The sequence below is a fragment of the Copadichromis virginalis genome, linkage group LG22, assembly GCF_057382275.1.
Source record: "Copadichromis virginalis isolate Kocher_CV1m ecotype Utaka linkage group LG22, C_Virginalis_male_GT1.1, whole genome shotgun sequence".
Taxonomy (NCBI): Eukaryota; Metazoa; Chordata; class Actinopteri; order Cichliformes; family Cichlidae; genus Copadichromis; species Copadichromis virginalis.
In genome coordinates, this window is record NC_140638.1 from 16,922,446 (window position 1) to 16,943,437 (window position 20,992).

The 20,992-nt window shown below is 43.7% G+C and overlaps 1 protein-coding gene across 2 annotated transcripts in view; it reads left to right on the forward strand.

The window, feature by feature from the left end:
• jarid2b (jumonji and AT-rich interaction domain containing 2b) overlaps positions 1–20,992 on the forward strand; it is a 106,033-nt gene that overhangs the window by 72,650 nt on the left and 12,391 nt on the right. For both annotated transcript variants that reach the window (XM_085446637.1, XM_085446636.1), the window contains exons 5-7: positions 9,255–9,467; positions 12,322–12,566; positions 17,560–19,012. In XM_085446637.1, coding sequence (XP_085302763.1) covers positions 9,255–9,467; positions 12,322–12,566; positions 17,560–19,012 — 1,911 coding nt within the window. The remainder of the gene's footprint in view (positions 1–9,254; positions 9,468–12,321; positions 12,567–17,559; positions 19,013–20,992) is intronic.

A 20,992-nucleotide genomic window follows, 5' to 3' on the forward strand; every position in this document is an offset into this window, starting at 1 on the left:
ATGCAGGGTATATAGGGAGACGCAGCCCATGAGGACATCTGTGTTAGCCTGGTTAATCTTTTCAAAGAGACTCCAGTCTTTGATATCTGAAAGCTCCAATCCCCTTTAAGATTCTGATACATGTCTCTGGTGATCTGACCACCACACACATTAGGCTCCTTCATGTCAGCTACCAAAAATGTCTCTGACAGAATCTCCAGCTGTGTAATCATAGCCCTGATTTCCCTTTCATTTTGATCAGATTTTTAGCTTTTTTTCTTTTTCTGTAAGCATTAAGTGACATTTCTGCCCAGAATATCTCATCAGTGGTGATTTCTGGGGTGTGACCCAGGTCAAACGTTCAAGGTGTAAGCATAAATTTGTATTCTCCCCCCCCCCCCCCCCCCTCCTTCTCCCCCTCCCCCTCCGTGTATCCACTGCAGTGTTGTTTGCTTATCTTATCTGGAAAACATTAAGCATCCACCCAATGGGTTCTATCCATCACTCATTCAGACAGCCACATAAAAGCAGTTAAAACATGAAAGATTTGAAGCGATAAAGTGAGCGACCCAAAAAAAAGAAATGATGTGAAAGAAGCAGGACTTGTGTGTCAGTCTGTGTTGAGAAATTGCAGTTAACATGTTGTTGGTGCACCTTTTCATCCGATCCCAGCTTGTTTATTGACGCCATTTTGCTCTTGTGGGATTTGTTTTCCCTATGATAATGAATTGGCTGACTGCTGTGTGGTGGTGGTGTTGTTGTTGTTGTTGTATCTGAGGAAAAGCTATTTTTAATTCCTCCATGGGGGAGCAGGGGGTGCTGGATTATTCTGATGCAACGTGGGAGTAACTGGACAGAAAAGTAACAAGAAACAAAAAAACAGCAACAGATTTCTATCTACTATATAGAAGGATGCACATCATGTATGCTCACCACCCACACTGTCTTGGGTCTATGTTCAATGTGTGTTTATCCCACTGTTCAGCTTTTTCTCCTGCACACAAACACACAGACACACACCGTAGCAAACAAGCCAGAGTGCGCAGTCCTTGCCTGTGTTCTCAAAATGGTGTTTATGTGTGGTCCAGGCCTGTACTTGGGCTGTTTATATCCATGGAGAAAGCCATTTGGGTGGTAGCCAGACAGTCTGCCTCTGGCCTTGTCTGCCTGTTGTAACAGTGTAGTACTGCTGCATACAGGGTGGGGGCAATACTGATGAGAGCAGAGTGAAGGTGTTCATTTCAAATTGAGATGCTCAGTATTTAAGTTACCCCCACAGTCAAAGTCAAAATGATTTGACATGGTTTCGATTGCTTTTGTTTTCTAAAAAATCAACTGAGTAATGTTTGACTTGGTATCAGTGTATTCACCGTAATTGTTGGCACACACTGCATCATTTATAACCCAAGTGTTCCCCAGTCTTTACAATACACACAAAAGAAAAATGCACCCGAAACTGCACAAACACAAAATCCTCAATAACTGCAGACACTTGAAAATCAATTTTTAATCTTAATCCTGATTTTTGGCCTCCCACAGTTAAATGAACGCGATCGACCGATATTGGAAATGCGTGCTCCGACAAAAGAACACAAAGCAAACGTAAATCACCGCCTGACAGCACGGCCGCATGTGCCAATCACAGCTGTTCCCTGCACCGCGCAGCTTGAAGTTTCCTGGGCTAGTCCGGACCAGTAACACTACATTAACAGGCAGATATACAACCGATAACAGGCTGTCAAAACAAAAATCTAATGTCGCCAGTTGTTTGGAAATACTTGGGATTTAGGGCAAGAGATGTTAACTGTGAATAAATCACATGGAAAGAGTGCGGCTGAGTGAGTTGTGCGTGCGCCACAGAGCAACACAACTAACTTATTCAATTTCTCAAAACACACCACAAATGGCAGTAAAATGAATGCATGAAGGCCAAGAGAAACACACAGTGGTTGCTAGCGTGATTTGTCAAACGTCATCTTAGTCGTCCGTAGTCGTGCAGCGTATTCACGCCACTCACAAAGACACACTTATTCACCAACACAATCGCATTTGGTCAAAGAAAAGAGCCCATTAAACGAGGGGAGCGTCGAAGGCTCTGTGGCAATGGTCAACATGGTGGACAAAAGAGACGTTATCTCTGTGCACAGTTATTTTTCCAAAACTTGCGCTGTATGCAAAACATTACAGTGGAAAAAGGGAGCGATCTCACAGCTGTCAAGTACTCTGCTTCAGGTTTTAGTCACATCCATCGAGCAGGTACAAAGAAAGAATTATTTTGCTTCTGGGAGAGGCAGTTAGGCAAGGTAAACAAACACCTTATTTGTCAGCAGAGATGTTCTAATTAACAGGAGAATGTAGAAAAATGTGATGGCGTTCTGTTGATTTTAATTTGTGTTCAAGTTTTGAAATGTATGTTTTTCCTGTAACAGACACCCTGATTTAAGTAAAAAGGGGGTTTCTAATTTTATTGTGCAGCATTTGTACATTAGCAAGAATGTTACTGAAAGCAGCGTTATAATTGTGATTTCAATATAGATCAAAATAACAATGACTATCATTTTGGCCATAATGGTGCTTTTGCTGCCATGCTCACCTTTTTAATGTCCTTCTCTTGCCTTTATCTTGCCTTTGAAACCTATTTAACCTTTTGCCCAGTAATCTTTAAATTTTAACCTATAACCAAGCTTATAGAAGCCCTGGAGGCCAGTTTTCTTAATGTTGAGTGTATGACATGCACCCTGCTGATGGGCTATAAATGATATAACAGCTGTTTGAGTAGTTTCACCTTTATGTGATTCATTTGGGGAAGATGTCATTTACTTTATTTGCTTCAGTGAGGAACAAACACACAGTAATGCACACACAGAGTACACACAGTACCGAAGATGAGCTTAACGATTAGGGAGTAAATTAATAACTGTGTGCACACACTATTGCAAATGAGTCTCTTATGCAAGACTCCTGTTTTTTGTAATTTCCTGTGCCTGTGTGCGCGTGTGAACGCTACAACAGCGCTTAGCTCTTTGCCCTGTGGGCTTTCTCCTCTGCCTGCCAGCCCCAGTGTGGTGCCTCTCCTCAGGTTCAGTGAGGCCAATCCATCCACTCTGCTTACATAACCTCCCAGCTCTGACCTAGTGAACCAAAGACCTCAGAATCCCCATTTGTGATTACACATGTGAACCAAAACCAACCGAGGAGTTGTTCACATCTGTTTTTTAAAAAAAACAACAAAAAACAGCTAGTTCTAATAAAGGCACTTTATTGGATTTAAAGGATCTTTATCTTTGTGGCTAGATTGTTAGAATTAATAATGTCTGTGTGTGTGTTGGTTTTTTTGTATTTTATTGCCAGAAATTGTTTGCCAAACTAGAAACACATTTTCACTGCTTTCACTCGTCCGACTGCTTTCAAAGAAAAAGATTCAAGTCTGACAGCTACTCGTGTGTTTCTTAAGTGCATTGCTGCTGTGACAGCTGTTTCCTTCAGGGATAATGCACTTTTCTCTCCTCCAAATGTATGATTGCTGTTTTGATTTAAGGCCTGGAACGATATGTGTGTGCATACATTTGTGATTTTCTTTTCAGTAATGACTCTGTGGAGGAGTTCATCATGCAACACTCACGGAGTCTGCTTTTCTCTTCTAAAAGCAGAGCCGCTGTTTGTGGAGTTAATGGTTTAGCTGACATAAAGGAATGTCAATTGGAAATGTAATCCCTAATCCCTTTTCCCCTCTAAGAGAACGATGAAGAGTTTTGGCACAGCTCAGCTGTTGTAACTTCTCCTCACCGGAGGACCCGTGTTTACCTCCTCTTCCTACCTTCCCTTCAAAACAGCGTTCATACTTCCTGAACACACATGGAGCACTTACAACTAAGTCAGCACAACCACATGTCCCCATGGCAGCTAAACCCTCCTGATTGACTATTTAAATTGTCCTCATTGTTTCAATTCCAGTTGAGGGGACAAAAGAAGGGTAGCCAGAGAATGGAGGGTTTATAATTATGCCCCCCACCCAAGAGCCCCGTTAAAAATGACAATCCTAATAGACTCTTTCAGACCTAATTATGATTTGTCTGCGGCCGGAATGAGGTGGATGAAAAACTGGTGTAATTGTGGGATTGGGCACATGCCCTGTTGGAGATCTTGGGGAAAGAATGAGCTGTGTTTTCTCCACCTTGTGTGCATGGGTGAGTGTGTCTGTACAGTTTTAAGGCACTGATAGATGAGGGCTGTAAATGTCTGGTATCTGCTCCAGAAGTATTGTTGCCACTGCTGTGGTCATGCCAGTGGTCAGTATTGGATCACTAAATATGTTTGGCAGGCTCAGTCTGTGTAATTGTCCCTCCCTCTGCTGCTCTCCAAAATCCCAGACAGTGTTATTGTGGGGATCTTGAATATACTGGGCCCTCATTCACGCAGGCCTAGAGATCTGTCATTGACCATCTCTCAACCACCAGTCGGTGGGCAAGAAATGTGCATTCCCCAACCGGTTGCAAGCGGTTGCTGGTGGGTTGCTGGCAGGCGATTGCGTGAATCGGTGAAATGTGTTGGTTGCAGTGGTGAAGCGCAACTTTAAATTTGAAGACAAATGTTCTGTTTCCAGTTTGTTTCACTAAAGCTTGCATGCATCTTCCATGGAAACTATAGGCAACTACTGCAGATCTGCTTGTGACAAAAACAACTGTTAAGAGATTTGGTGCAAAATCATCATTTCAACAGATTTCATCGAGCGACGGCTAACAGCCCCTAGCAACCACACCCACCAACTAGGACTAGAATACGGATTTTTCTCTAGTGACCAGAGGCTGCCAAAATTACTGACGGGTCTCTAGGCCCATGTGCTGTTGTGACATCCCCTTGCTTGTCTGAACCTTGCCTTCAGTCACTATTTTATCATTTGTGGCATTTCTCTTCTTTCCCAGCACATCACCACAGCAAATTACAAAACAAATTTTTAGCCTTTGTTTCATTAAAAATATAAAGACTAAATGATTTGTGTTGAACTCTTAGGCTCTTTCACAATTAAACACGCACAGGAAAACAAGCAGCTCGCAACTGTTCAGTTGTACCAATCTGACATTATTTTATTTTTGTTTTGTTTTTTAATATACAAGCTAAATAGCTAGTCCTAACAATTATCTTACCGTAACCCCATTAAATCGGTTCACATAAAGATAAAAGTGTTTGTACATGTTCACCGGTTCATCTCCATTTGCCTGGAATCCAAAAACAAGCGCCCACCCCCATCTTTGCCCTTAGGTGCCCCTGTGGTCTGTTGCCGTTGGCCTGCTGACCCCTGCTTAGGGCAGTAAATTACAGCCATTTAGCTAATGAAGCAAGTCATTAGAAGCTGATTGGGCCGGTGTGCGTACCGCCTTAGTGTTTGTTTGGTCTACGAGACGAGCGTTTGCTCTGTCGCCAAGATAAATGAGGTGTGCATGCTCTGTGTTTGTTGGCGTGTGTGTTTATGGGGGGGCACTAGGGACAATTGTTGGTGCTTTTTGGATCTTGTTGGTTTGTGCATGCGGAGGTCAGATCCACGGTTACAAGCCAGAAAACGTGTAGCAGGAAAAAGTGCCACTGTAATTTTCCCATAATTGTCTGCATTCTGCTTCACATGCTCAAAACCACAACATAAACACTCACTGAACGTGTGTTGTCTTAGCTTCTTATGTTAGTTCTTTTGGAGTGTGTGAGCTGATGTTGAAATGCAGCATTACTTTATGGCTGAATGCAAAGACTGTATTAAACTATGTAGAACAGTTACTTCTGTCAGACCTCTGTACGAAGTTAAACAGAGCAGATGAAACAGCAATTTTCAGGGAATCTGCTGCCACTACACACTTTTTTCCCTCCCTCCCTCCCCCCCTCTCTCTCTCCCCCCTCTCTCCCTCTCTCTCCCTCTCTACGATCCAAAGCAAGTACGATCCAAAGCACAACAAGATTTATTATTACCAGGCTTTAGTTTGTGTTTGGAAAGCTTTGATATGTGTGTGCTATTTAAACCGAGTTTTCAAAATAAATGTAACGTGACATGTGCTAACCACATGTCCTCTCGCCAGCCAATAATAGTCACTGCACTTTAAAACGAAAATTAATCTATGTTTAAAGATGTAGTACACGCTTCAGAAAAGGAAGTCGGAAAATTAGGATAATGATTTCAGCGAGTCTGCTTCTTTTTGTTCTCCAAAGCGAAAAGGAAGCCATCAAATCCGTGCCAGTGTAAGTTGTTGGTTTACAGCAATCTTCATAAGGATTCTTTTTCTAAAGCATGCCGTTTACTCTGAGGTGATGGTTACATAAAGTTGAGTTCTTCAGGATGTAACAGTTATTAGAAAAGCCTAGCCTTAGTCAGGATATCATTTAAAGGGTGACTGTAATCTCACCTACACACACAAATGTTGAATGTATCCAGGCAGCTGTGAAGTAAATGCACTTTGTGGAACACTTTTCACAGATCAGATGAGAAGTATTTTATTAATCTCAAAAGCTGGGAAGTTCTTATGTTAGAGCAGCCAAAGCATGAAGAAGTACCTACAATAATATAAAAAGGTAAAAATACAATGTCAAAGGACAAAATAGCACAGAAATGTAACAAAAATTGCACCAGAAACTGAGTTCGATTGAGCAGAAACAGAAACAGAAAAAAAATTGATACAGTGCTGTCCAAAACTCGGACGGCTTAACAAAGAACCAATTATCATTCAGCTCTTTGTTACTAGCAGCCTGTCGCAAAAACACACCATTTGCTCCAATTTTCTGTACTTGAATCTACAAAAAAACCTCAGTTTGACGAGCATCAAATAGTGCTTTTGCACCTGCAAGGTGACTCCTTAAGAGCTCTTAAGGCTGAAAACCTGGCAAGTGGAGAACAAAAGAAAAACTGTCTACAGCAAATGAACAGTTTCTGAAAGTAACGTCCTTAAGAAATTGGGTGAACTTGAGAAATCGGATGCATCTCTCAGGTCCTGTGTCAGGTCTTTGCTGGGTATTCCCCCCCACACACACAGAAAAGTGTCATCAGATTTTGATCCACCATGCAATACCATCTGCAAAGCGTTTGATTGGTAACGGCTTCATTTATCATTTATCCACTATGTAAATTTAAGTAGGCCCACAGTTTAAGGCAGGCTATTTGAATTCAGCCTATTTTTCAGAGGATTAAGATTATTTTAATTGGTGTATAATCACACATTACTGTTCATTAATTGCCCGTTACACATTGAAACCCCTGAAAAGGGTAATAGACCCACAGTGGTCGCTCATGCTATGTAATCGATTTAGTCATAAACGACCAACAACTTTGTACAAATCCACGGTTTCCTGATCGCAGCCAGATTTAATTAAAGCTGTGAGAATGTGGCATGATCACACATTTCCGTTAAGCACAAATCGACAATCGTAACCATGTAGTTTTAGAATTACATTATTATTACATTATTAAACTAATTGTACAAGTTAAAAAGTTAAAAATGTTAAGTGTGCCCAAGGTCACTCATGCATGTTGCATACACAAGCGTTTTGCACACGGGAGCGGTCGGTTTCCTTCACTTAGTTCTCAGGGGTTTATTACAATAAACAATGGGCTGTTCATTGTCTGCTCTGGGATCCAGAGTTGTACTTGATCTGTAGTATTGGTGAGTACCGATTTTTACAGTCCATGCAGTGAGAGTCCTCGGGAGAAAATCATTTGTTTCTTGCAAAAACCCAACCTCCCAGCGAAAGCCGATAAGATGCTTTGGCATTCAGTTTCTTTAGCTCGATTTCTCACCTCTGCCACCATGTCCTCGTGTTGTTGTTCTTAAACTCAATCCCATCTTCAGAACGAAAATGTAAGTGCACCAAGTGATGTGGTGATATGCTGGGACGACAGACGAACTGAGTACAGACTCACCCAAACATGCCTGCCGAGAGTACCTGCAGCGATAGGTGGGAAACTCATAATCTATTACTCATTTTTAGATTTTTGTATTTGTATTTGTGGTTTTTTGTTTTCTTTTTCTGGAATCAGTTCGAGGCATTGAGCGATTTCCTACTGCGCCTCTGTATTCGTAGACATCACTGCCGTTGCGCTCTGCATGCTTCCCTTCCCGTTCTTTATTCCTGCATGTGCATGACCGGCCCAGCTGTTTTTGCACGCTGATTTACGAGTACAACATTATGAGATTTAACAACATAGCTTTGGGCTTTATGACCTTTTTGTGAGAGCGATTGTATGTCTGCGTCGAGCTAACGGAGGTAATGTTATAGGCAACCCACTGCCAAACACCGTACCGAGTTAGATTTCTCAGATGTCAATGAAAGTGATTGAGTGTGACAGGAAAAGTAAAAAGAAAAAGAGAAAGTTGGTTTTCTTCTCCAGTAGAGTTGGAGATTGACAGTAATCCTGTTTGGAAGAGTGAACGCGACAGATTTGGGATTAGTTCAGCAGCTAGAGAGAGAGCGAGGGAGCAGCGCTTTGTGGAAGAGTTACTTTAGAAACCAGAGTTAGATATGTACATTATATATTTCTCAATAAAACTGTCACCATCAAGAGCCTCTGTGGAAAGACGGCTTGTTGCGTACTTGCAGCGCTTCCAGCTATCTATAAAATAGTTGCTAGTCATCTCTCTCCCTCTCCCTTAGCACCGCGTGACAGTGCATTGCATTGCTACTGCATTGCTACTGATATTGCTAGAACCACAGCGGCTGTTGTCAAACTCTTTGGCCCAGTGAGAAGTTTACAAGACAATGGTCAGCTAACCCACTGACAATGACAGTTCTATAAATGAAGCTGATGGTACAATATCTAATGAACTATTGGGAACGTACTGGGGGGAGCGGGGTATATATGATATATGCATATATCCTGTCGTTCTGTCATCATTCTGACATTGTGCTATACATTTCCTTAATTGTGTTTGTGCATTTCTCCACTTGACTGTCGGCAACAATGGCACTGCTGTGTGCAGAGCAGTTTACAAAGCATCAATAAGCCACCAACTGGGATAATAACAGATGAAAAGCCCCATTATTCTTAAACCCCTGAGCGACTTCTATTTTTGCTATAATATTTCACCACTTACGTGCTGATGTTGATTCCCTTTATGACGTCTGAGATTAAAATGCACTTGGGGCTCCCTAATGCGTATTGTGGTGAAGTAGGACAGCAGACTGGCAATAGACTAAACTTCCAGTTGAGAGGTGTTCTTTTTTTTCTTTTTTTTAAAATTATTTTTAAGTTGTAATTATTTCCTTGCTCCTCCCCCTACTAACCACCTCCCCTCTGCACTCAGGTTCTTCTGCCTTGCCCAGCAATATGGCCTACTTCGGAAGCTCCCAGGAGGAGGAGGACCTGGAGGAAGACGACGAAGAGGAGGAGGAGCAGGTGAGGAATGGAGGTGGCGTACACTCTGCGGGAAGCAGCAGCCAAGCCTCGGCTTCTTCCTCCTGCCACTCGACACCCCGCAAGGGCAAGCTTCCCGCCAGGCAGCCGCTTAATGGGCACGGTAAGGACGGCGTCAGAGTTCGGAACGAAGCACGTCGTGTATTTTTTTTTTTTTTTTTTCTATTACCAAAAGCGCATCTCCCGTCTTCACACGCTGAACGAAGGGGGAATGTTTTCTGTCGGTGTAACGTGCCTCGGAGACCCCGGTGAGAGGAGTTAATGGAGGAGAGAACGCAGAAAAATAAAAGTGGTGCTACGAGATGTAACTGAGGGAAGAGGAGGAAAAGATGGGGCACTCCAGGGATGGGTTTAATATGTACGGAGAAATGGAAACCATGCAAAAGCATCGAGTTAATGTAGGAGCACAGAATGAGTCGCGCGACAAAGAGCCTGATTTTTACAGTTCATGTCAGAGTATGTTTGTGTGCGTCCCTCTGCCCATGTGCGCATGTGAGCGATTTCCTAAGCACTGCTGTTTTGAACTGCAGAGGAGGAGGGGGAGGCACAGTCACATGGGGATAGTGGAGCGGCGCATCAACTCTTTCCACCCCAATTAACACTTAGCTTACTAAGCCCTAACAAGGTGTTTATGCACACACTGCAACAGCTGGCCAGGGCCCTTGATACACATACGCAGCACAGTTACAGCATGCCCCTTGGGGCAAATAGACATTTGGATGAATACACATACAGAGTTGTGCAAAACGCTGCAGAAATGTTACATAGAAATCTGCAAATTAACAAGTGGCTTTCTTATATGTTTTTTCCAATAGGAGTTAAATTTGGGTTTTAGCAAACTGAAACGAAGCATGACACAATTTCAGCAGTCTGGTTATAAATAGACTTGCAGCACAGCAGAGCAGATTTAAAAGAATCCAGAATATTTCTACTGTCCCTGTTACTTTATTTATTTGGTTTGTAACGTATGTTCTGACCCCCATTCTTTTTCACATCAATCTCGTCCTTTTATTTATTTTATTTTCCCCCTACAAACCATTAGTCTCATATAGTTTTCAGATATAAAATCCCCCCATAAAGGGCTTTGTATCTAGTTTCACATTTCCTCCATCCCTGACTTTCACTCCCTTCTAAGTCTGTAAAATTACCGCCAGAAAGGATTTGAAAGGTGAACACTTTGCTCAGCCCCCCCTATCCCAACCCGGTCATCCTCTCAAGTGGAATGTGAAAGAGGAGAGAGACTACGGGAGACACTGGTAGGATTAAAAGAAAGCGGGAGGGAGAGGTTCGTTGATTTGCTAAACGTTAAACTCTCGCTGCCTTTATGTCACTCGCTCCCGAGCAGTGCCGGCCCCTGGCGTTCTCCTATCTACGCGTACTTCCCCCTCATCCTTTTAAAAACCATCTGTAGCTGCAGTTTTAAACATAAAATATAGTGTGTATGCTACGCATGTGTATAAGTAGCACGCACGGTGGGGTAGTGTAACCTGTTTGAACAAACCCAGGCTTGTTCTGTGCAGGAGGACAGCTTATTCTTATCTCATATACAAACACTGTTTGCAAAGCACCTCGGCGCCTTCACTGTGATATGCTAAATAAATAGATAAGGGGTAAATCGGTAGATATACTTTGCAAGGGGACGCTCTAGATGAGGGGGGAGAGGGGGGTTAAAGACACTGCAACGGGCATTTAGTGTACACAAGTAGGTGTGAGCACGCAGTCAACGACGACCTGGTCGCTGCTTTGGTTAAGAGTGTTTAAGCTCGTGGAGGAAAAAAACACACGCTCACACCTCGGTACATTTTGTGGTATTAAGATTTGTGTCAAACGTGACACTTTAATATGCAGCTTGGGCCAATCTCCAGCAGGAGGACAGTTATATGGGCTCAATGGGAGGCGGGGGTGAGGGAAATGGGAAAATAGAAATGGCGACGCAGAGAGAGGTTTTATTCTGGGAGGTAGAGACAGGAAAGGCCTGAGATTGTAGGCCATTCATCAGGGCGCCATCCCTTCATTTCTGTCTCCTCTCTCTCTGGGCCATGTGCCATGTTGACATAGCTAAATTAAACAGCTTTTATTGGGCTCCGTTTCTTGCTTAGCTCACTTCTCAAAATGTCAGAATTTCTCCCATTTTTCATCGAACCACACGTTCAATGCAGCAAGCATTCACACGCTTGCACACATCAACACGCACTGCTGCTAAAATAAACAAAAAAACATGACATCCACCTACCAACTAACAATGACGCACCTTTTAGAATAAACGCATACTGTGCTGTGTGCGTGTTCGCGCTGCAGCTGATTTTAAGACTCTGTAAAACTTTAAAATTGAGCCTCATAAAAGCTGAAGAGAGAGCCATTCAATGTATGTTAATTGCCGCTCTCCTGTTGGGCTCGCTTAGCATCATCTCGGGGGTGGTTTATGTAGTCGAAGTCTATTTTGAACAGATTCATTGACACGTAGCACAAAGGCGTTTTCATGCCCACCTTAAATCATGCATATTTCACTGATTGGGGCGTATATGTTTGCCAAAAGCCTGTCACCTCAAATGTTTGTGTAGAGTTTTCTATGTGGTCGTTGTGGTTTAGTTCCAAATGGGTAAAACCCATTCTGCTTTTTGGCACAGGCAGATGCTAGGCTGAAAAGCATACTATATGTCCTATACATATATATATATGAAGTATGTACTTTTGGAACTTTCCAGTCTCTGCAGTAGCTTAATTATTTAATTTGTTTGTTTGCTTTTGGCTTCCGCAGACTAGAAACTTCTACTCCAGAATCTGGAAAGCACAGAACTGTTTCTTCTCTCCTCTCTCACTCTGATTTTCTTTGAGGCATACGAAAACATAGATGTTGGCAGGCAGCAATTTTTTTTTTTAATTTATTTTTTTTATTATTAAGAATTGCAAAAGCAAAACACCTGATCCTCGTGTTTCATCTTTGCCCCTTCTTCCAGTTTTTCACAGCCACAGTAAAGCGGGGACCAGGGAGAGTCCGAGGCCCAAGGGCGGCGCTCACGGCAGGGATGCGCCTGCCCCGCCGCTGCCACCCCCTCCACCTCCACCTCCGCCCCTCCTGAGAGAACGCAGCGAGCGGGCAGAGGCGCGGGAGCACGCAAGGGAGCTGCAGGCCATGGCCAACAGTAGAGGTTCAGCCAACGGGCTGCCACTGAGGAGAACTTCAGAGGACCTGCGCAAGCAGGTAGTGTGTGGCCAGAAGTGCCCAGCGCTGGTCTCTCAGTATCGTGTCAGAGCTGTGATAGGCTGAAAGGAGATGGAAAAGAGTGAAAACAGTTCCAGAGATTCCCATTTTCCATCTTTTTTAAATCTTCCTCTCTGTGGTTTCTCCTAACTGCTCCTGTGTCGTGCTTGCCTACCTTCTGATGTATTGTGGTGTATTTGCAGTGCTTTCTTTACATTACCTCCTTCCTACTTTGCTCTTTTCTTACAGATCTTATTATTTTTAACACTTTTAATTCCTCCTCTGCTCCTCTCTTCTTCTCTCTTTGCCTCCCTTCTCCTCCATCCATTGTGTCTGGGAGAGTAATGATTGTGTTTTGGCCTGCTGTGACTGCAGCTATATTTAGTAGTGCTGGCTAGGGGCTGTGAAATCCTGCCTGCCTCTCCATGGCACTTAGCAGGTTTCAAGGAACCCCACAAAGTGAAAGAGGGAAAAACAGGAAAAGGGGAGGCTGGAGATGTCTTCAGCTTGATAAGTGTCATTCCTCTGGCCACGCTGGCTAATTAAAGGCAGGTGACTGCTGAGGCTCCGCATTCGATCGGCTTTCCTTTTTCGCTCCTGCTTCGTCTTTAACCCGCCATATTTGAAATGCCAGCCTTTATTTCGCGGTGGTGTTTTCTCGTTGTTCCACCGCACTGCTGCTGGTGTAAACACAGACATGTGCTTCAGGTTTTTAAAGTGGCTGGAATTGTCCAGCAAACCCAACAAGGAATTTCAATGAGAGTGACTGCCTGCCAAGACAAACTTCAGCCTCACTTACCCACCGGCCTTTGTTCTGCTGTTCTTCCTCTACTCTCTCCCTCGCTCCGTTTCGCACACTGCTGGCACCCAGTGTTATTCTTTTGCTTCTATCGCACGGTGTGTTTTGGTTTTCCTCATGTTCTCTCATTCAGCAATCCTCACTGTCTTCTTTTTTCTTTCTTTCTTTTTTTTTTACCAATTTTCATGCTTCACTCTCTCTCTTCTCCTGTGTCAGACAGACTGATTTTGCCCTTGACAACATGGCTCCAATCATTTGGAAGGATTAGTTTTGTTTTTTCTTTTTCGCTCTCCCTCCAATTATCATGAACAAGTTGTGTGTTAACCATGTGTGTTCAAAAGACACACAAATTTAGACACATTACCAACGGTGACAGTTCAGGCTAAGCCATAGAAAAGGTCAAGTGATTTTTGTAGCAGTAAAACAAACTCTGTGGTTGTGTGTATTTAATCTAAAAAAAAAAAAAAAGGGGTAAAACATGATCATAATTCAATTCATGGTCATTCTCACTAATTTAATAGCAGCTTGTATACACAGTTTAAAAAAAACAACATGATTTGATCCATTTTAATAAAAAAAAAAAAAGCAGCAGGACTGACTCCATTGTTTGGAAGAAGACTCTTATTTAGTTTCTCCGCAGTCTTCAATTAACCTCCCTGAAGGCACCAACTACTGCAAGCCACACTGTGCAGCATGGATAATAAACTTGGGTAGGGCATAGAGTTTGATGAATGCAATTTGCAATTCTGAATACTGAATATGGTCATTCCTCCACTATTTATTCAAATGCCCGTGTTGCATTAATCAGGGCATCCTTTCAAGCAAGCTCCTATGAGCCGGTTAGTAAACTGTGTACGTTGTTGGTGCTGGGCTATTGTGACCTTTCTTCAACTGCTTAAAAATCAGCCTGACCTGCCTGGATTGCATTGCTTTGCAAGTGACAGGAAATTGAAGACTTAAATCAGATTCATGCCTCACTTTTAAGGTGTTCTGGTGGTTGCATCATAAATCACTCCAGCAAAGGAGACCGTTTAGAGTTCAGAATAGGATTTAACCCACCAGTTGTCATTGCATCACAGGAACATTTGATGGATACGTTTGTACGCTGCGTATCAGACATTCAGCACTGTCTTTATTTTGAGCAGCCATAAACATCAGAAAACACACAAGATGACCAAATCTCTGTATGATCAAAATGCACACACACACATTTTTATGGACTTACTAGAACACACCAATTTACAAAAAAGTAAGTAAATAATTCTGTGCCTGTCAAACACAATAATCTTGCATGTAGGGCCGGATTTTCTGCCTTCCCCTGCGTCTCTTTCTTTTCCTTTCTTTTGTGAGTCAGCAAAGCTTTGAAAGGGTTAAACTTTCTGCTGTCTTATTCTATCCTCTGGCTGGCCTCCTCTCGCTGTCTATCTCCCACCCCACCCCCGCCTTCTCAGGGCCTGCTCCTGCAGATATTGTGTGTTAAAAATCTTCCTGGCAGGCCTCAGCTGGGCTATAGCAACACATGATGTCATCTAGACCCACCTCCTTTCCCCCTCCCTCTCCTTCCCGCTCACGTGCAAATGAACAGTCTCCGGCTGCCTGCCTCCTGCCTCTGTGTGCTCTATTTTTTTTCCTTTTGGCTCTTTATTGTCTCTTATTCTGTTCGTCGTTCTTTTCATTTCTCGCTGCCAGTCGCTATTAGAAGTGAACCTTTCTTTCTTTCATATTCTACCTCATCATCACTCTTGCCTTCCTCCTTTTCCACCACACCAAATAAAAAGTGAGGGAGACCTGCTGAGAGCCCCCCCCCCCCCACCCCCCACCCTTTTTAAGCGAGGCGGTCCTCTGAGCCCTCTTGTGGCAGGAAGGTGTCATGACAGTTTTGTTGTCTCTCACATTGTCAGCAAAAGTTGCTGATTAGATATGACAAATACTTCCCATATTTATCCTGCAGCTTTATGACAGACAGCTGTTTAGACATCGTTGTTGCCCTAAATAACCTGTTGCCTGAAACTTTTCTTATCTGTGGATATATTCTTTTTAGTAGTCAAGTTTTGGAGTCGTAGGAGTTTTTTTTTTTTTTTTTTTGTCACTGTTTATCTCATGAAAACAGCGTTTTAGCTGGCAGACTTACTTTATCTGCTCCTATTTCTACTCAATCTGCATTTACTCCTCCCTCTGCCTTGTCCCCCTGTTTTATTTTTGGCGTTCTTTTCCCTCCATTGTGAGAAGAAGCGTTTGTGTATGTAGGGAGACGGGGGGGAGTGATTGACGGAGGCAGGGTTAGGTTTCAGTTCCCCCTTATCTTTTAATGGCCTGGTCTTTGTGTCGGCCCCCCACCACCTGAGGCAAACACAATACAATCCACACACACACACACACACACACACGTGACACGAGAGCCCTTCAAAGGCGAACCTGTCAATGGACCGGCTGTCACCTCCCTCCTGTGGCGCCCTGGCTGTGATTGATAACTCCATCCTCTCCCATCCTCCCTCCCGCCTTGTTCATGTGGTCCACCTCCAGCTAGTCCAAACAGACAGACGCAGCAGAATGACAGCAATAAAATACAGACGCATTTTGTTTTTCATGTTTTCTAATGAAAAGCAGGGCTCTCATGTGTTGTGTACAAATCTGCCTAGCCGTGCTTTGAATGCATGACTTTGAAACATGAGAAAAAAGACATACAATAAAATCACGTTGGCTTGTATTTGAAGGAGCTTTCACTGGTATAACTACAGAGCCGTGATCCCCACTTTACCATTTCATACAAGTAAACAGGGATCTTTAACTCTTAAGATCTTAAGATTTCTTATCATTCTCATGTGTAGGCTAACCAAAAAGAAGGTAAAAGTAGAGCCCTGACAGATATTAGCTTTTTGCCAATAGATATTGGTATTGGTACTAAAATAAAGTGTTTATACTTTGGCCTAGAGTTCAAGGGATGTTTTACTCCACAGACACCTCTAGCAGCTTTTAAGGTGGGATGAGAGGGGATAATGTTCTGAAATATGTATAGAGATGAAATACCTTTGGGGGGAGGGGAAAAAGAGACAGGCAGGAAATAAAGCTATGAAGAGAAATGTGAGTGAAAGCTGGACAAATAATGGGCACATCAGAAAGAGCCACGCTCTAATGGGAAAATAGACAAAAAAAACAACACAGTTTAACATGTGCTGAGGCAGCTGTAGAGCTCTTTGAACTGAGGGAGAGGGTGGCCATGTTTCTTCCCACAGCTGCATCCCAGTATGCTAGCGGTGGAACTAGACACCACTGTACCAAACCTCAGATCTACAGCTGGTGGTTTAAAGACTTAAACACACATGGGCTCAATATACACTCACTTGCTTCTCCATACTTCTCCATCATGTCCATTAAAACACCTTTTTACCCCAAAAAATGAAGTCTGGCATTTTTAAAAAAGCGATAGCCAAATAAAAGGCTATTTTTATACGTCCTGATGGGATTTTATTCCATCCCAGTGACCCCACCTTCTACCTCATACTGTCCAGCCATCTGCTAGCAGAAATCAAGGAGCCATCCCTGCTTTCCATTTCATGTCTGCCATCTCTCTCTCTCTCTCTCGCTCTCTCTCTCGCTCTCTACTCGCTCTAAACTGTTGTTTATCTCAGGATGTAGTGGCTTTGGTTTTGGTTTGCACATATCCTTTGCTGAATCTCAGTCGTTGTGCTGAGAGCAGTCTACAAAAGTGCAGCAGATTTTAAAAGTATAGTAATCTAGACAGTTGATTGGCTCCCTAATGAATAGCGACGGTTTCTGCAAATAGCTTTGGTCTGACCAGCCAAATGTTTTACTGCACAGCTAGCATCTGAATGTTTGGCCTCTTCATAGCATGGAGTGTGGGTGCGCCCACGCCCCTGCATGTGTTGGCTTGTACATTCTGATAATTTTATTTTCTCTCTCTCTCTCTCTCTGTGTGCGTGTGTGTGCGTTTTGGGAAAATCATTTATACTATGTTAGCTGTAATAGTGTTTTTAACAATGAAAGGAATCTGACCTGACAACAGCAGTTCTGTTCTGTTTAAACTCGGTCAGCATGCCACCCACTGTTGTTTCTTACAATGAGTCCTTTTTCTAAAACAGACGTACTGTAGTCACATGATTGTTGTAAGATTGGTCACTCTATGACATCTAACATGTCTCAATTGTCTCTCCCTGCTTCTTCTGTGCATCTCAGGTTTCTAAAGTAAATGGGCTGACACGGGCGGGCTCGGCACAAGCCGTCAATGGTGCCAAAAAGAGCCGCGACTTCCGACTGCCCTCCAAAACTGTGAAGAAGTACACAGCCACCGTGTCCAAGGGCCACGTCACCTACACCAAAGCCAAACAGAAAGAACTGGGCAAGAAAACCAAACTCAGCAGCAGCAACAAACACAACAGCGCCGCCTCGGCACCATCGTCAGCGAACAATCACAATCAGCACAGCCAGCCAGCAGCCAGCAATGGGCTGGCCAACTCAGGAAAAGCAGCGGCACCAGCCCACCACAGCAATGCAAAAACCCGCAAACAGGTGCTACTATCCAATGGGCTGCACAATGTGGCTGCCGGCGGCCGTCCCAACGGCAGGCTAAATGGGCAGCGGCACAACACCCTGGCCAAGGAGGATGCACAGAAACTGTGCCAGCAGGGCCAGGGGGAGTGCCATGGTCGAGAAGGACTGCGGAACTCCAAGCGGCGTCTGGAGGTGCTGCTCAACTCGGTGGGGACGGGGGTGGTTGAGCACAAAGCCAAAACGCATGGCACTGAGGCCAAGAAGGCCAAGCTCCAATCCACTCCTTTGGAGACCCGCAGCAGCAGCAAGAAGGTGGCCAATCAAGAGAAAGCTACCACGCAAAACACCTCGTCTACCACTCCAATTTCTAATGGACACGAATCAGAAACACCCCCTTCTCCTAAACAAACTCAACCTGTTACCCCACCTCCATCTTCTACTCTCCCTCCTCAACAAACCCTGCCTCCTTCTACACCAGCAGCCAACGCGGAGCCGGTGAACCAGCGACCTAAGCGGGCATCGGCTGGCAAGCTGATGTTGATACGACAAGCACAGCAGCAGCAGAGCAGGTCCCATGGTCGGAGTGCCTCCTCCCCCTCATTAGGCCAGAATCACTCACCGAACCCCAGTCACGTCAGCACTACCTCAGACCCCCAACAAACCTCTGTGTCCTCCTCCACCTCTTCTCCTCTTACTTCCACCAACAGCCCTGGACAGCTCAAACCGGCAGCATTGCGGGCTGTTGACCGTGACAAGGAGTGGGAGCGTGAGAAAGAGCTGACGCGTCAGAAGGAACGCGAGCAAGAGAAGGAGTGGGAGCGCCACCGGAGTAAGCCGGAGGGCTGGGCAGCCCTGGGTGAAGTCCCCATTTTCCGGCCGGCTCCAAGGGAGTTTCAGGACCCCCTGGTGTACTTGGATGCGGTGAGGGAACAGGCTGAAGTGGCTGGCATGTGCCGTGTGGCGCCACCACCAGACTGGCGACCAGAGTGTAAGCTGAGCGAGGAGATGCGTTTTGTTACACAGGTGCAGAGAGTCCACATGCTGGGCCGGCGCTGGGGCCCCAATGTGCAGCGGCTGGCTTGCATCCGCAAGCACCTTAAATCTCAGGGCATTACCATGGATGAGCCACCTGTCATTGGTAAGTGAACACGCACATGTGTATGTGAATGTACAGTAGCAGTACTGTATGCTAGGGTGTTAAGTGTAAGATGCTGTGTTGTTTGTTTGGAGTTGACTTTTTTTTTTCTTTAGGGATGTTAAAGCTCTGCAAAATTGCAAGCTGCACCTGAACAGTCTAAAATGCTTAGTTGGCTGACCGGGCTTTTTTTTTATTTTTATTTTTAAACCCTTGTTTGCAACACATTTGCAAAAATGCCAGCTTAGCATGCCCACAAACAAGGAGCAGCTGCCTCAAAAAGTCTTGACCATGATGATGCCACATGTGTTTTTTATTTATTTATTTATTTTTTCTGGCACAACTGAACATAAAAGTCAGAAGAGCTGAAGATCCAGTGAATTGTTGTTGTTTCTGGTCACACAGTGCTCTCATATTGCTGAAGGGGGAACTCAGAATTGCTGATTCTTTGTGTAAGCATGAAAAATAAATGGTGTGATGTGGTGCAATGACATAGTTTGTGCCATTTAGAATCATACGCTGATTTCTGTTGCTGCATTACTGAATTCAAGCACTGTTCATTCATTTCATTGTCTGATTGCCTGCCGACCAATAAGAACGGACTTGATTTTTCAGAAGGCCGTTAAAGAAACATGATATGTTTCAGAGGGAGAAATGAGTGCAACAGCAATGTTATAGCATGAGAGAATATGATGTGATTTAGTTTTTATTTTTTCTATATGAAAGAATGTAAAGCTGTTCTATCATACTCCCGAATGTATTTATGAAACTGTAAATGAGCATACTGAGCATGTAAAGTATGTGCAGAGTTTGAGTGATGAGTGATAGGCCACAGGTTTCTTCCTGCACACTGTCACGTAGAACCAGAGCTTACTTTCTAAGAGTGATTATTAGCAAACAAGTAAACAGACATAAACACAAGCACACTCAACCCAGTCAAAACATGGCTATCCACATCCCTCAATAAACAATTTCTTTATAGGAAAAAATGTGCAAGTACAGGTTACAAAATAGCAACATCTGCTCAGTACTTTATCGACGCACACACAGAGTATGGTTTGTCACAGACTCCTAATTTAATTTCTCCTGGATCCTGGTCTTTCACATGTTGCTGTTTATGGTGATAAGTACAACAAAGAAGATGATTTACAATCACAAAAACCTTTGTATTCTGCAGTTTAACTGTGGTTTGGCCTCCTTTGCTCTATAAAACTGTTTACTGTGACACTTATGCACTACTTATTGTTTCCGTTGATATCACTGGTTCTCCGAGAGCTTCAGCAGTATTCGACCTGATTTGTATCTCGCCGTTTTATAGATGACAGCAACAATGTGGAACATATCAGAAAGGAGCCTGGCGGCCAATGAAAACAATATTTCTCTCAGATTGCTCAGTCACCTTCTATTTCTCATGATGACATAAGCGTTTTATGAGCATTTAAACAGCCTCGGGTCGGGACGGAAATCCAATGTGTGAGCTTTGTGCATGTGCAAATTCTCATGTGTGCAAACAAGTGGCTGTTTAGTTTTGCCCTGGTTGAGTTTGTGCAGTCTCTTGTGCTGTGTGTAGCTTTTATATACAGCTGAATACAGATTAGAGCCAGGGCTAGAGTGAGGGCTGTTGGCCAGAGAAACCTGGCAGCCAACGGTCCACAGCGCAGCCAGCCAGGGTACCCTGGTTTCAAATGACTTCTTTTACTGTCCCCAGCAGATCAGTTCTACATTAACAGTAATTTGTGTCTGTGTTTGGCACAATGAAGGTTCAGATCCGTTTTGAAAGGTGGATTGGCTGTTTCAAATAAAATGAACTGGGCAGGAGGGAACGGCATGTTTAGCCAAAGGAGCAGATGACCCAAGATGGCATTATTTTAGATTAGCTTGATTTCTGCGACTTTTTAAAAAGCGGAGTTTATATTAGTGAAAACTGAAAACTTCTTTATGTACACGACATTATTTTACGAGTCAAAATTGTTATTTTATGTC